The 14,763-nt window shown below is 38.8% G+C and overlaps 1 protein-coding gene across 1 annotated transcript in view; it reads right to left on the bottom strand.

The window, feature by feature from the left end:
- LOC144251650 (DNA polymerase alpha catalytic subunit-like) overlaps positions 1 to 13,871 on the bottom strand; it is a 67,616-nt gene extending 53,745 nt beyond the window's left edge. Inside the window, 4 exon segments of the mRNA XM_077794460.1 lie at positions 3,282 to 3,362; positions 4,392 to 4,488; positions 8,533 to 8,648; positions 13,652 to 13,871. Coding sequence (XP_077650586.1) covers positions 3,282 to 3,362; positions 4,392 to 4,488; positions 8,533 to 8,648; positions 13,652 to 13,871 — 514 coding nt within the window.
- Positions 13,872 to 14,763: the final 892 nt, after the last annotated feature.

Raw genomic sequence — 14,763 nt, 5'->3', positions numbered from 1 at the left:
CACCATAAGGAGCTGACTTTATACTCAAAACTACAATTTCTTGTAAATTTTTAAAATGGATTTCAGAATTCTGTTTGCCTTCATAATATCTTGTGACCTTACGTGGGCTCTTAGTGAGGTTCACTGAAACAATGGGGATTTGTGGGTGAATGACAGTGGCAAAGCATGAAATAAAAATTTCTAAGACTAGCTGTCTTCCAGAATATCAACTCATTCTCTTTACTAATGTATTGCCAAAACAGATAACAATATGAAAAGAAACAGTGGTGGCTCATTTATTCAACAAATACTGCATACTTCTTTCATGTCTGCTGCTGTGATCAGCCCTGGAGTGAGTGGGACATGGGTCCTTTCTTTGAGAAGCTCCTTAACCAGTCCAACATCCTAATTTGCAGCTGACCAAAACTAAAATCTACATAGGTGTTCGGGACTATGTCCAGTTGATATAATTAACAATATAGCCATAACACAGGTCTCCTTGATTCTGGGACATAATACAGTAAATGGGTTCATTCTATCTTCCAGGACACATATAAACTACAAATACACAATTCGCCACAATTCTACAAAAGGGTCCCAGTGTATAGAGTTTCTACACTACAGTTTGGCAGAAATTGGTCCATTCATACTCTAATGGATGGATGAATGAATAAATAACATCCCCTCTGAGGGAAAACCAAACATATGTTTTTTTTAATAACTGTGAATAAAGGAAAGATAAACCAGAAATTAATTAAAATGGTTATTTATAGAGATGGGTAGAAATAAGTCAGAAGGCATAGGAATAAGAGCAAGACTTTTCTGCATATATCTCTTGATATCATTTTGATTTTGACATTATATAGTTATTTTATAATATTGTAAAAAGTTAAAGACTTTTAAAAATTTGAATACAAAAACAAATGAACCTATAAACTCTCACAATAAATCTTTAGAGGGATATACACCAAGAACAAGTAAAATTGCAAAGAAATCATAAACTTTACTTAGAAAGGTTGTTAATAGAGGGCTGGGGTTGTGGCTCAGAGGTAGAGTGCTTGCCTAGCATGCATAAGGCACTGCGTTCGATCCTCAAAATAAAATATATTGTGTCCACCTATAACTAAAAAAAATGTACCTTAAAATAAACAGAAAGGTTGTTGGTTTAGTAATTCTAAATCAACTGTGTATATTTCAGAAAACAAGGATTTTCATTGAAAGTGTAAAAATATGAATTGAGAAGATGAATTCAGTAGTATTGGACTGGGATAAAATTTATCAGTATGAATTCAAAACATACATAATTTCCTAGTTCTGTTCACCAAAAGGGCCTAGAAGCTAGAAACCATCATACCCCAAGAGCAATAAACACATCCTTCTCCCAGATCTGAATAATATTCCCCATGAAAGGAACCAGATAGTGGCTAGAAACAGTTGATTCCAAGTCTGGTACAGGAGGAGTACAAGGTAAACTTTGAACATCTTCTCAGCCCTGATAGATAGGAAATGCTCAGACTGATTGGATCACATCAAAAGGATGCAGGCACCAACTAAAAGGGGTTTCACTCCTACCAGCTAAATCTGGGATAATTTGAACACCGAAAGGAGAAATGGTAGCACTGAATTATAACAGTAAATTTTCTAGAAACCCATGAGTTTGAATTGATAATTTTAAAAAGGAAAGAAGCTGAGTGCAGTGGCATGCACCTGTAGACCCAGCCACTAAGGAGGCTTAAGCACGAAGATCACCTGACCCTAGAAGTTCAAGGCCAGCCTGGGCAACGTAGCAAGACTCTATCTCAAAAATAATAGAAAAAATTTAAAAGGAGAGAATCATCAACAGATGCTGAAAGCACTGGGTGAAAATTCATGGGAAAATGGGATATACACATGGTCTCAAATTATCACCACTTATTTGCGTTAATCATAAAGGGGGAAAGGTAGCTTTAGAAGGAATCTGACATATCATCTTAACCAGGAGATCAAATTTATTATCAACACTAAGGGAATGGAATGCTCTTTACAGAGGGCATGAATTCAGGGCCTTGTGTATGCGAAGCAAGCCCAGGGTCAATTTCCAATACTGCAAAAAAAAAAAAAAAAGGCTGCAAAAGACTCAGCAAACTGGACACATATTACTATAGACAATGATAAATGATAATATTACTGTGGTTAAGCAGATGAGAGCCTTTATTCTTAGAAAGGGACTTCTGAAGTTCAAAAATTTCACCAACAATTAGTCTGTGTCAGTGGTTGGAAAGGGGAGAGGAAACAAATGTTGCAAAACATTAATGTGCAAATGAGAGTCCACTCCCTCTGTAAGAGCATGATAGCAGAGACGTAAGGCTTTGTGGCCAAATAGGATTCTGTAACATGATTATGTATTCTTTATATTTATCGTTTTTTCAAAAAACACACTTTGGGGGCTGGGGATATAGTTCAGTTAGTAGAGTGTTTGCCTCCCATGCACAAGGCCCTGGGTTCAATCTCCAGCACCAAACACACACACGACGCACTTTGGAAACATAAAAACCTTTCCTTAGCTCAATGGCTGTATAAAAACAGATATGATTTGATGATATGGGGGGGGCTGTTAATGGAGAATGTTCTAAAATAACCTATGGTTATAGCTGCACAATTCTGTGATGAATTTTATACTTTAAATGAGTGAATTACACAGCATGTGAGTTATATCTCAATGAAGTGGTTTTTTTTCCAAAAAAATTAAGCCACAGTTTGCTGACCACTTATCTATCACTTGGTGGTAGAAGACCAATTAACAAACTAAACCAAAAAAAAAAAAAAACAAAACCAAGGAGTATTTCCCATTCTCATTTTACAGAACTAAATCTGGCTTGTTTACCTGAAAAAAATGCCAAGATTGTACAGTTAAGAAAATTTAACACATTCATTCATATCATTTTAAATTTCAATTAAACAAAGCAAGCTGATTACACTAGTATTAAACTTTATTATTGTACTGTACAATTACTGAAGAGCTAAAATTCTGAGTTCATCATTTCAGTAGGAATTAAAACACATCACTTACTATGGCAGTCCTCAATATCAACAACTCTAAACTGACCATAGGACTAAAAATTTCATACTTTCTGGTACTGTTTTTGTTTCTTATATTTAATTTTCTACACAACTGTGATTCTCTCACTGTCAGAACATATACTCTATCTAAAAATAATTGTGTAGGTTCTTCTCCCTCAAAAGGAGACTGTTTCAGAATACCAAGTCATCTTAAAAGTTTAGACAATTCTTCAAATCTCAAAATGACATTCTCTTGTAGGTACCTTTCTCACTGGTTTCAAGAGCATTATCTTCAAGATCATCATCAAAAATCTCTCGGCTGTCTTCCACATAACCAATACCATCTGCAGGAACAAAATTTAATATTGGGATCAAGTTTTCACAAGTCATCAACAATATTTTAGCCTTGGCAAAAAGAATACTTTTGTACCCACTCAGATGTTCTCCTAGTCTGTTCCATTTATAAGTACAGCAGAATCCTATTCAAACAGGTCTCAGACAATGCAGGTCATCCACACAGCAGATGTGGCATCAAAACCAAATATATACTATACCTAGCTAGGTGAAACAGGGAAATGATCTGGTCCCATAGGATCAAAAACTTAGCTACAAAAGCTTGCTTCACAGGTATTTTACTCTACCAGAAGAATTTTTTAAAAACCCTAGTCTACATGGGAAAATTAGAACATAGCTGAGCTCTATTACAGAAATAGAAACATAATCACAGACACAGTCTATATCTCCTTCCTGTGGTCAGCAATCATATAAGCAGGAAGCTTTATACAAGGGACAGAAGAACAGTAGAAAAGAACCAGCTTTTACAGTACTTTCCATTGCTCATATTACCTCTCATACCTAAAACTTCACCTGCTCCTTGCAGCAATCAGGGAGATAGTTTTCTTATCTCCATTTATAGAATAAAAACTTGTGGCTCAATGGCATTAAGTAACTTGGCCACAGTCACACAGTTGCAAAGGAGAAAAGAGAACCTCAACCTCTGTCCCTTAATTCAGATGCTGTGTTTTGGCCCCACAGAAACAATTCACTCCAATTCACCCTCCTCCCAATTCACCCTTCCCCACTTTGGTGTTGGGGGTTGAATGCAGGGTCTCATGCATCTTCACAATTCCCACAGAGTTGTTTCCTGGATGATTTTTACTATATCTTGAGGTATGTGCCTTGATTCTCCAAAATGTTGCCAAATCAACTTCTTATTGTTCTGCTTCCTCATCCTCAAATAACTAAAAATGATCCAAACCAAAGGTATGATTCTAACAATGCCTTCCCTCCACCCAGGCAAAGTAGAAACTCCACATGAAAACCTACAAAAAGCAACTAACACAGTGCCTGGCAGGTAATTTCCTCCTACATACCATCATCCACAATCCAGTCATCATCCTTCCGTGCCTGAACCAGCTTCGAATACTGATCTTCATCAACTTCTTCATAAACACTTGTGAAGTCCTCGATCTGCCATTATACAAGTTTGAGAAAAAGCTTCAAATGGAGTGAAAGTGTTAAACAATTCTTATGAAAAAAAAATTGTCAAATTGAAACTGGAATGGCAGCCTGATGGAGAAGCTGCAACCAAATCATGAGTTCTGACATTCAATACCACTACAGGGTTTTCCTTAAATAGACATCAATTAACTTAGTATTCCTTTTAGGTGGGTGTTAACATAAGATATTAAATGATTCCATTAGCATAATATACTTGTCACACCATCAATTACTCATCTACTTCATAAAAAACAAACTGAATTATAGCCAATTCTTCATTAGCTGCTTTGGGGATTATTCACTTGTAATTTCTAGACTGGTTGCTCCTATACTTAGCAAACCTGTAAGGCATACCACCTCTTTCTCCATTACTGATGGATGTTCTACAAATAGACAACAATTTTAATGCCTGTTTGACTAAATAAAATGCAAAAGGAAAATCTCCCTCATCCAGCCCCCTACAAAAATTTGGCAAAACAAGCATATTCTTCTATAAGCCAACAAGAAAAGGCTTTTGAGTGTTCGCTCTTTGCTTCACCACTGATCCTCCACCACTCTCAGGTTTTGAAACTGCACAGGGATTTATATGCTGAGCTGTTTGAAAGGCAAGTCCAGAGAAAGTAGCCACACTAGCTGCCTGTCAAAGGGTCATAGTACCATGAGCTACTGGTACAACTAAAGTAGAATACCTCTGCACAAAATAACAGAAGTGCACCATTGCTGCCACTGCCCATGGTAATAGGCCACATACACCCCAAATGAGAATCTGGTGAGCTGGTTAGGAAGATTTCATAGATATCTCATGAAAAATATCCGCCTTCTCTCAAGAGTTCTGCATTTTTCAAATAGGATATCAGGGGAGATGACTAACTCTACCTGAAGAGCTAAGACTCTAGGAAAAACCTGGGACACAGAGATTTGAGAGCTTGATGAACAGAGCTGACTGATTTCTGCCACACCTATAAAGCATATAATGATTACAGGACTAGGCTTTGTTTCACCTCTTTTTTAACTTACTCTCTAGGGATCACTGGCAGGTACTGATTTGGCCTTTTACCATTTGATAAAAAACGACCTACTCTACCAAACTTATTAACAAGCCAAATGTAAACTAGTCCAATTAATATTATCATATTAACCAATTTTCTTTTTTGGGAGGGGAGGCTGGCATAATTATTATTGTTGGTTGAAGGGATACTGTTGTTTTTTATTTAAATAATTGATTTATAAGCTATTTGGGGGGGTACCGGGGATTGAACTCAGGGGCACTTGACCACTGAGCCATATCCCCAACCATTTTTTATATTTTATTTAGAGACAGGGTCTCACTGGATTGATTTGCACCTTGCCATTATTGAGGCTGGCTTTGAACTCGTGATCCTACTGCCTCAGCCTCCCAAGCCACTGGGATTATAGGCATGTGCCATCACGTCCAACTGATTTATATACTATTTTTGAGGGGATGGTACTGGGGATTGAACCCAGGGGCACTTTACCACTGAGCTACATCCCCAAACCCTTTTACTTTTTATATTGAGATAGAGTCTTGCTAAGTTTCTGAGGTTGGCCTTGAATTTGTGATCCTCCTACCTCAGCCTCCTGAGCCATTGAGACCATAGGCAGGTGCCACTGTGCCCAGTTGATTTATATAATATTAAGAAGATCCTAGAAAACTTTCTCTTTTTGATACTGAGGATTGAATTCACGGGTGCTTTACCATTGAGCTAAATCCCCAGTCCTTTTTGTTTTTCTTTTTGGTTGTAGATGGACAGCATGACTTTATTTTATTTTTGTATGCAGTGCTAAGGATCAAATCTAGTGCCTCACACATGCTAGGCAAGTGCTCTGCCACTGAGCCCCAGCCCCAGCCTTTTTTATTTTTTGAGATAGTGTCTCACTAAGTTGCTTAGGCTGGCCTCTACCTTGTGATCCTCCTGCCTCAACCTCCCAAGTTGCTGGGATTATAGGCATGCACCACTGCACCTGGCTAAGAAAACTATTTTTAAAAATCATTTTGGGGGCTGGGGTGTGGCTCAGAGGTATAGCACTCTCCTGGCATGTGTGGAGCACTGGGTTTGATCCTCAGCACCACATAAAAATAAAATAAAGATATTGTGTCCACCTACAACTAAAAAATAAATATTTAAAAAAATCATTTTGAATAAAAAGTTCTTTTGACTCTTTATTTTTTCAATATTTTTTAGTTGCAGTGGACACAATACCTTTGTTTTATTTATTATTTATTTATTTTATAAGTGGTGCTAAGGGTCAAACCCAGGGCCCCACACGCACTAAGCAAGCGCTCTACCACTGAGCCACAATCCCAGGCCCTGACTCTTTATTTATTAGTGCTGGGGAGCCATACAATTAATATCACAGTGTTTAAAGAGAAATCAGCCAAATTGTGCCAACATCAGAAATGCCCCACAAAACCTACATTAAAAATGCTTTACTTTTGCTTCACTCTAATTCTTTTAGCAACATTTTATTATCTGATTGCCTCCCTTAACTGAACAAATGGTGCCAGCCACATGGCAAAAAATCCTCTTCTATTTGCTTAATTGCCCAGTACAGTAAAGGCCATAGTGAAATGTGCATATTCCAAACCCAGACTGCCTGGGTCTAAATAAAGGATCTGCCATGTGATCTCACTGAATTTCTGTGCCCTCACCTCAAACTGTTGTTAGTCATAGTATCTAATTTATATATGGTTACTAGATGGATTAAATGAATAAATATATTAGTAAAATCACTTATAATAGTGTCAGCTGAAAAATAAAGTTAGGTATTATTATTTTCTAGCATTAATCACTTTCTAGCCTTGGCAGTTAAGATACTCAGAAAGAGTGCTGAAGGTAAAGCTAAACCATGATATATAGATGGTAATCACTTTACTTTTTGCATACAGGGCAAAAATAATGAGCAGAGGAAAACCACCAAAAGTGTATTACATTCAATCTTACAAGCAGGACATTGCAGAAGTAAGGTCCAAGTCTCCATTCCCTTGCAAATTAAAACAATACTGTCCAAGGAGAAGGTACTTAACTAGGCTGCTAAAGACTTTAAAGTTAAAGCACCGCTCAGTTCCCCCAGCGAAGCCAAGGGACCTAGCAGAGACACAGCACACCAAATAAGGAAAGTATAGATATAGCTACTTTAATTTTGGAATTTTAAACTCATCTGTAAAGTGCCTTACAGGAACTTTTAAGGAATGAGTACTCTCCATAATCTATAAATCTACCTCATAATTACTATTAAATTAAATTAGTATTTAGAAATACACAAATATTTCTAAATCCATGTGATTTCTTCTTTGGTGGCTCAAATATGTGTGAAAACACTTTGTAAACCCTAAAACAACTTTATAAGAGTCAAAGGGTGTTTTGTAGTTTTGCTTTGTTACTAATGACTTGTATTCAGTCCTCAACTGAAGCTATTCTGGGAAAGTATTATTTCAAGCAGGTTACAGTTTAGGTATACGGTATGCCCCAAAAGCTCATGTGTGAGACAATGCAAGAATGTTCAGAGGTGAAATGATTAGGTTATAAAAGCCTTAACCTGATCGGTGGATCGATTGACTGGGCATTAACTATAGGCAGATAAGGTGTGGCTATAGGAGGTAGGTCACTGGGGTGTGCCTTTGGGGTTTATATTTTGTCCTTGGTGAGCAGAAATCAATCAATCAATCTCTCTCTCTCTCTCTCTCACTCTCTCTCTCTCTCTCTCTCTCTCCCTCCTTCCCCCCATTGCCATATTCTGAGCTGCTTTTTCTCTGCCATGCCTTTATGCCACAATGTTCTGCCTCTCTCCATAGCCCAAGAGCTATGGAATTGGCCAACTATGAATTCAATCTCTGAAACAGAGAGCCAAAGCAAACTTTTCCTCCTCTATGTTGTTCCTGTCAGGTCTTTTGGTCACTGGGACAAAAAGATGACTAATACAGTTACAGAGGTGACACACACTACCAGCAGGCTATAAATTAGATAAAGTACAGGAAGAAAAATGGTTACTTACTTCTTATTTATACTTCTCACCGGCTTTAGCCTTTTTCAGTCTTTCTAGAGCTTCTTGGCGACCTTTCTTTGACTTTTTTTCTCGACGAGCCCGAGAAGTTACAAAACTTCCTGAATCTGACACAGGTGATAAAAACAGAAAGGTATAGGAGATGTTACAAAATCACAGCCAGGCATGGTGGTGCATGCCTGTAATCCCAGTGACTAGAGAGGCTGAGACAGAAGAATTGCAAGCTCAAGGCCAGCCTCAGCAACTTAGTAAGGCTCTAAGCAACTTCATGAGACTCTGTCTCAAAATAAAAAGGGCTGGGGGATGTAGCTCAGTGGTAAAGTGCCCCTGAGTTCAATCCCCAGTACCCCCCCCCAAAAAATGAAGAACACTTCTAGTCAACAATAATATGCAATTTTATTATATGTAATATTAAATTAAATATTATAATGTAAAATAATTCACAAAGCTCATGGCCAAATATGCAGATCCTGTAGTTCTTCAAAAATCTTCTCTAAGATCCTGTTACAACTGAAGCCAATGTTAATTTTTTCCAGGAAAAAAAAAGGAAAGTCTCAAAGCCAACTGATACCCTACAGAAATATTAGCTGTTAGCAAGTCTACAGCCTTTCCATTGGAAATGACAGGCCACAAATAATCCAGTAGGTCATAAAAGAACAATTCATTTTGCTTCCTATTAATCAACATTTGAAAGTCTTTAAGAAGGATCTGTTCTTTGCAAAATACTAGGTGCTATGATGGACTAAAAGATCAAAAAATATGGTCTTTGTGTTTACCTTACCTACAATCTAATGTAGGAGATAAGTAGCAATTGGATCTTAAAGAATATGTAGAACACATGCCCTAATAGAAGTTCAGGTAAAGTACCTGGAATTTCAAAGAGAAATACATTAGAGACTGGGGGTATTTAACAAAGATGGTACCATAATTCTAATACAAGATGATACTATATAAAGATGCAAAAGTAAAAACATTAAAAGTGGAATTATTCTTGGGCTGGGGCTGTAGCTCAGTGGTAGAGCACTTGCCTAGCACGTGTGAAGCACTGGGTTTGATCCTCAGCACCACATAAAAAATAAATAAAGTGTCCATCTAAAACCAAAAAAAAAAAGTGGAATTTTAAAGTTCATAGTGGTGAGCTGAGGTCATGGCTCAGTGGTAAAGCACTTGCCTAGCATGTGTCAGGTACAGGGTTGATTCTCAGCTCCACATATAAATAAAGAGCCATTGACAACTAAAAAAAAATATTTAAAAAAAAAGTTCATAGTGGTATTGAAAGATCATGACAGGATTAGAGGACAACAAAACAACAACAAAAACAAAGATGGTTCTAAGGAACCATCTTATTAATTCTATCACTGACTTCAAGACCTCAGTGGACCATGATATTACAGGTTAATAATAACACATTACCAAGGTTAAAATATATTTTGTCAAAACTGATTGAAATACCAGAGGGCCTCAGCATTCACTCATTCAACTTTTTAACTCTTCATGCTTTTGGTCATTACAAACTGACCACCCCACACACATACTGAAATGAATTCATCCACAGATACCAGCTGATGAATAATCAAATCAAGATGACAGTGCTGCCTGCCAGCCATAAGTTTGGGCTCAGCAGCCATCTACTATATTCCATGCTAATTTATTAAAATGAGTAGGCACAAAAAGGGAGATGTATTGATAAAGAGGCATCTTAAAAGCTCCAACCCTAATGGCATATTCATAACAACACTAAGTTGTTTGACTGTTTGAAGTATAAGAAACAATCTAAAGAACATGTACCAAATACTGGCAATAAACTGTTGAAAATTATATCTTAAAGGTCAAGTATAATTAGAGAATCTTATTTTTTAGCTTCCTGTAAATGGAATCTCTATAACATCTTAGCCTATTGTTTGACTTTCACATTTGACTTTTAAATCCATTTTTGGAAAGGCATTAAGTAAAAATTAAGTAATGTGGGTACTTAATGATGATAGTCACAAAATCTTGGGTATAATTCAAATGATTTAAAATTTTTGAGTAGGCTTACATGAAAAGGTTTCAGAGATTATTAAACACAATCAATAAGAGTGAAAAGCTAGCCGCTGTATATTCCCTTTAAGACTCCCTTGACATCTGACAAAATCTAAAGGTCTTCAAATGGACTTACTCCACAGGAAACACTGCTCCACTACACAGGGTTTGTGGTACAATTACAAATAAGACAGAGCTGCCTGTAGCCTCAAGAGGTTCACAGTCAAGTAAAGCAAAAGACCCTGAGACTACCATCATAATACAAATATAGTGCCATAGAAGAGGTAAGAACAGCAGACAGGAAATGTAGAGAAGAGAACCATTAATTTTCCGTGAGAAATCAGGTCAGTTTTCATAGGGGAGGTCTCCAATACAAGCCTAGAAGGAATTTCACCAGCACAGAACAGGGTAAAAAGTGGAACAAACAGAGGAAGAGGTGTGAGACAAACTACAAAGGTATTCAAATCCAAAGTGTACTCAGGAATCAAGAGAAAATCAGTGCAGAAGGTAAGTTTGACATGAGTGTAAAGTGAGCAGTACAAATGAGAAATTAAGATGTAGCACATCCCAGCTCTGCCATTTAGTAGGTAATATGAGACTACAAGTTAACCAGTTCAGCAGTGGACAGCTGTTTTATTTGAAGCTGCCCAGCATCTGAAACAATCTGTGGAACCCCCCCCACGCCACACACACACACACACTTTAAGTCCCATGGGTTCACAGAGCCTATGCCTATACAAGCTGAAAGTTCCCTTTCCCAAACACTCTTGCAGCTGGAGCTAGGGCATTAAAATAGGCTCTAATGATTAGAAAAACCTGCCCAGTGGCTAATGTCCCAATAAGAGATATATGGACTTAAGGAAGATTCTAGAAGTAGTAAGAGTTGCAGGAAGATTGAGAATGTGAAGCAACAGTGCCAGCAATGTCCCAAGGTACAAGATCTAGCATCAAGTATTTAGTCATGGTTGGTAATGACCTCCTCAGTGGCCCAGTTTTGTGGCACAATTTTAATCACTGTTTCTGGCTAAGCAACCTGCAGACCAGATTTCCAGTCCTTCAGGATTTGTGCAAATGCTATGGAATTCTAATAAATTCCTTTTCAGTTTAAATTAGCTAGAGTTGGTTCCTTCAGCTTATACCAAAGCTCTCTGACTAATGCAGAACCTGAGGGTCCTGTGAAATGGAAATAAACCACATCTGTCTACTTCATAAAGCTGCAAGGATTACATGAGGATGGCTATCTTCATTTGTACTTAGCAACATAAACTAATTTAATGTTTATATTTGTTTCTCTTTGTGTAGATGCAGGGCAGTCAAATACACATACATATACTCCCACATACATAGTCTGGTTTCAGAGAGCAAAAATAAAGCAAAGCAGTTTCATCAGGGAAGATTCATCACAGCACTGCATATAACTGGAAATTCATCTCAACTCATGAGGACAAAAACCATGCCTAGTCTACCCATCATCAGAGCCTGGCAGAATACCTATGCCTGGTATGTACATAATAAATATTTACAAATGAACCATTATACCCACTTTTTTGATCACTAAACTCCCCTTGATCTCTTTTCATCCATAAAAATAGTTATAGATATTTCAACTTTTCACTGCTATTGTCAAGGTGCTCCACCTACTAACATTTAAAAGAAACAAAATCCAGATTTCCCTTTTTGGAACATGTCTCTAATGCTTCATGTAAGTAACTAGTAAATAAAGGAATAAGCATGAAAAAAATCCATTTTCAAAGACTTAAATATTTGTTTTAAAATTACTATCTGGAGTACCTCCATCCTCCCCAAAAGCAGGCCAAGACACTAGCTTGCAAAAGAAGTCTTTCAGGTAACAATCTTTCAGTCTGCTCTAAAGGAAAAATTCCAGTCACAAGTTCTCAGCAAGTACTTAATCAACATCATGACTTAAGAGGGGTCTCAAGATTGCACAGTATCCTCCAGAGAGTGATTTCTTGATGTTCATGGATGGCATACAGTTTTTAGGGTGAAGAAAGGGCTTAGTGGCAAATCACTGATAGAAGGCTGCAAAGACTGTTCAGATACTCACATCCCATATCCCATTTGTAATCCAGGCTAGTCGACTCTCCAAAATAAATTGTCTTAAAAAACGAAAGGCTAAAGAACAAATTGAAATCTGTGATTTACAACTAGCTGAATGCAAAGGAAGCTGATTAGGAAGCAAGTTCTCATTAATGGTGATGTATTTGAGTGACAGGAGATGCTTGGGCTAAAAAAGTGAAGCATCTGATTTTATGTTAGAAGTTCACGGAAGTTAAGTCACATTTTAGTTGAACACTGTTCAAAAATCAGAAATCAGACGAATCTATTTGCATTTTTGTATTCTATTTTTGGAAGTAAAAGATTATCACTGACAAACTGAGTGATATACAATGTACCCGAAATGCTGAATTGATGTATTTTTTAGGAACTTCGCCAAAATGATTAGATTTGAACGCTAAAAAATAGCAGCACTTGAAGAACTTTCCATAGAATAATTTGAAAGAAAAAGTGTTACTGCATAAAATAGAAATCCATTACTAAAAAGACAAAACGCATTTGTATATGGTGTCAGCACTTGCAGCTTTCTCTCCTGCCTAGTTAGAAAGTGTAACAATTTTCTGGGAGTTTCTAGCAAGGGAGGGGCAAATATCTTCTGTCGTAGTCCTCAAGCGGGTGGGAGAAGTGAAATACCCTCGATCAGGCCAGTGCCCCACCGACCCCAGTCTCGCTGAAGTTGTTCCCACACGTGGGTATGACTTACCAAAGGAATTTTTAAAAGGGGTCACTTGCTGACAGAGATGTGACAGTCTCCCAAACAGAAAACCCTGCAAAGGGTGGCTCGGATTTGCAAGCCGCCCTACTAGAATGCTGGTTCTGAACCCGAAAGGCCCCCCGCCCTGAACCACAAGGTCTGAGCCAAAGCAGACCCGCACAGCGAACCCGGCGCACGCCTCCTTCGGAAAAAATAAAGCAAAGACCCCACCACCACCACCACCACCACCACCACACGCAATCACGCTGCTGTCCCCACACACCCAACCAGTGCTCTGAGTGCGGAGTCGTCCCTCACCGCTTGCCCCCAGTTCGCAGTCGTCACCGTGCACAGGCGCTATAGTCCCGCAGTCTCCCGATTCCGCGCCAACCAGCCCGAAACTGGCGCGGGGGCCGAGATAGGCGCCAGCCTGAAAGCCAAACAGAGGCTTGGGAGGCTGTGGACTTCCGCCAGGAAGGCCACTGACGTGCCGCACAGCACCGCGCCCCGCCCCCCGGGCCTTCCCGCGGGCGCGCATTTGGCGCCCTGTGATGACCCCTCAGGGAAAAACTTGAGCTGAGAAGAGACCGGAAGAGAGCTGGAGAAAGAAGCGGTCAGGTCTGTAAAGGAGCTTGGCAGAGGATCTGCGCAGGCGCACGCAAGCTACTGGGAAAAGATTTGGGCTCGTGGGAGTAGGGGCTCTCTGGTTCTGAGAAATGATTTTCTAAGCAAAGAGGCGCGGGCGGGCAGGAAGGTGGGCGTGGTAGGGCTGGCCCCCTGGTCCCCCTCCCCCAAACCCGGAAAACGACTGCCTCCTGGTGCGCACTCTGAGTTTTGTCTGATCCTTTGCCTCAAGGAATGTGAACACTGTGTGTGTGTGTGTGTGTGTGTGTGTGTGTGTGTGTGTGTCCTAACTTAAAGGTATATGCACCGCTCAGAGCAGTGGCTCACGCCTGTAATCCCAGCAACTTGGGAAACTGAGGCTGGAGAATCATGAGTTCAAAGCGACCCTCAGCAACTTAGCAAGGCCCTGAACAACTTAGTGAGACTCTATCTCAAAATTAATAATAAATTAAAAAAAAAACATGGAAAGGGCTTTGATGTGGCTCTGTGGTTAAACACCCTTGGGTTCAATCCCTGGTACAAAAGAAAAAAAAAAAAAGTATATGCATCATCTTAACCAAATGACCAAAAGAAGCATCACTAATAAGTGGCAGTCTAACCTCATCACATTTGACCTGATGTGATGCACTTGAGAAAAGAACAACATCGCCTATATGCTCTTCTTGCAAATACAACACACACTAGCCTGAATCTAAACATGAAGAAACAATCAGACTTTTTCAAAGTATAGGACCACTTATAGATACACAGTGCAGGATGACTTACAAAGCATCTTGCCTGGACTCCTCCAAAATGTTAATGTTTTG

This window comes from Urocitellus parryii, unplaced genomic scaffold, assembly GCF_045843805.1.
Source record: "Urocitellus parryii isolate mUroPar1 unplaced genomic scaffold, mUroPar1.hap1 Scaffold_145, whole genome shotgun sequence".
In the NCBI taxonomy this organism is placed as follows: domain Eukaryota; kingdom Metazoa; phylum Chordata; class Mammalia; order Rodentia; family Sciuridae; genus Urocitellus; species Urocitellus parryii.
The sequence above is the reverse complement of the archived record's forward strand: the minus strand, read 5'-3'. Positions and strand labels throughout refer to the sequence as shown.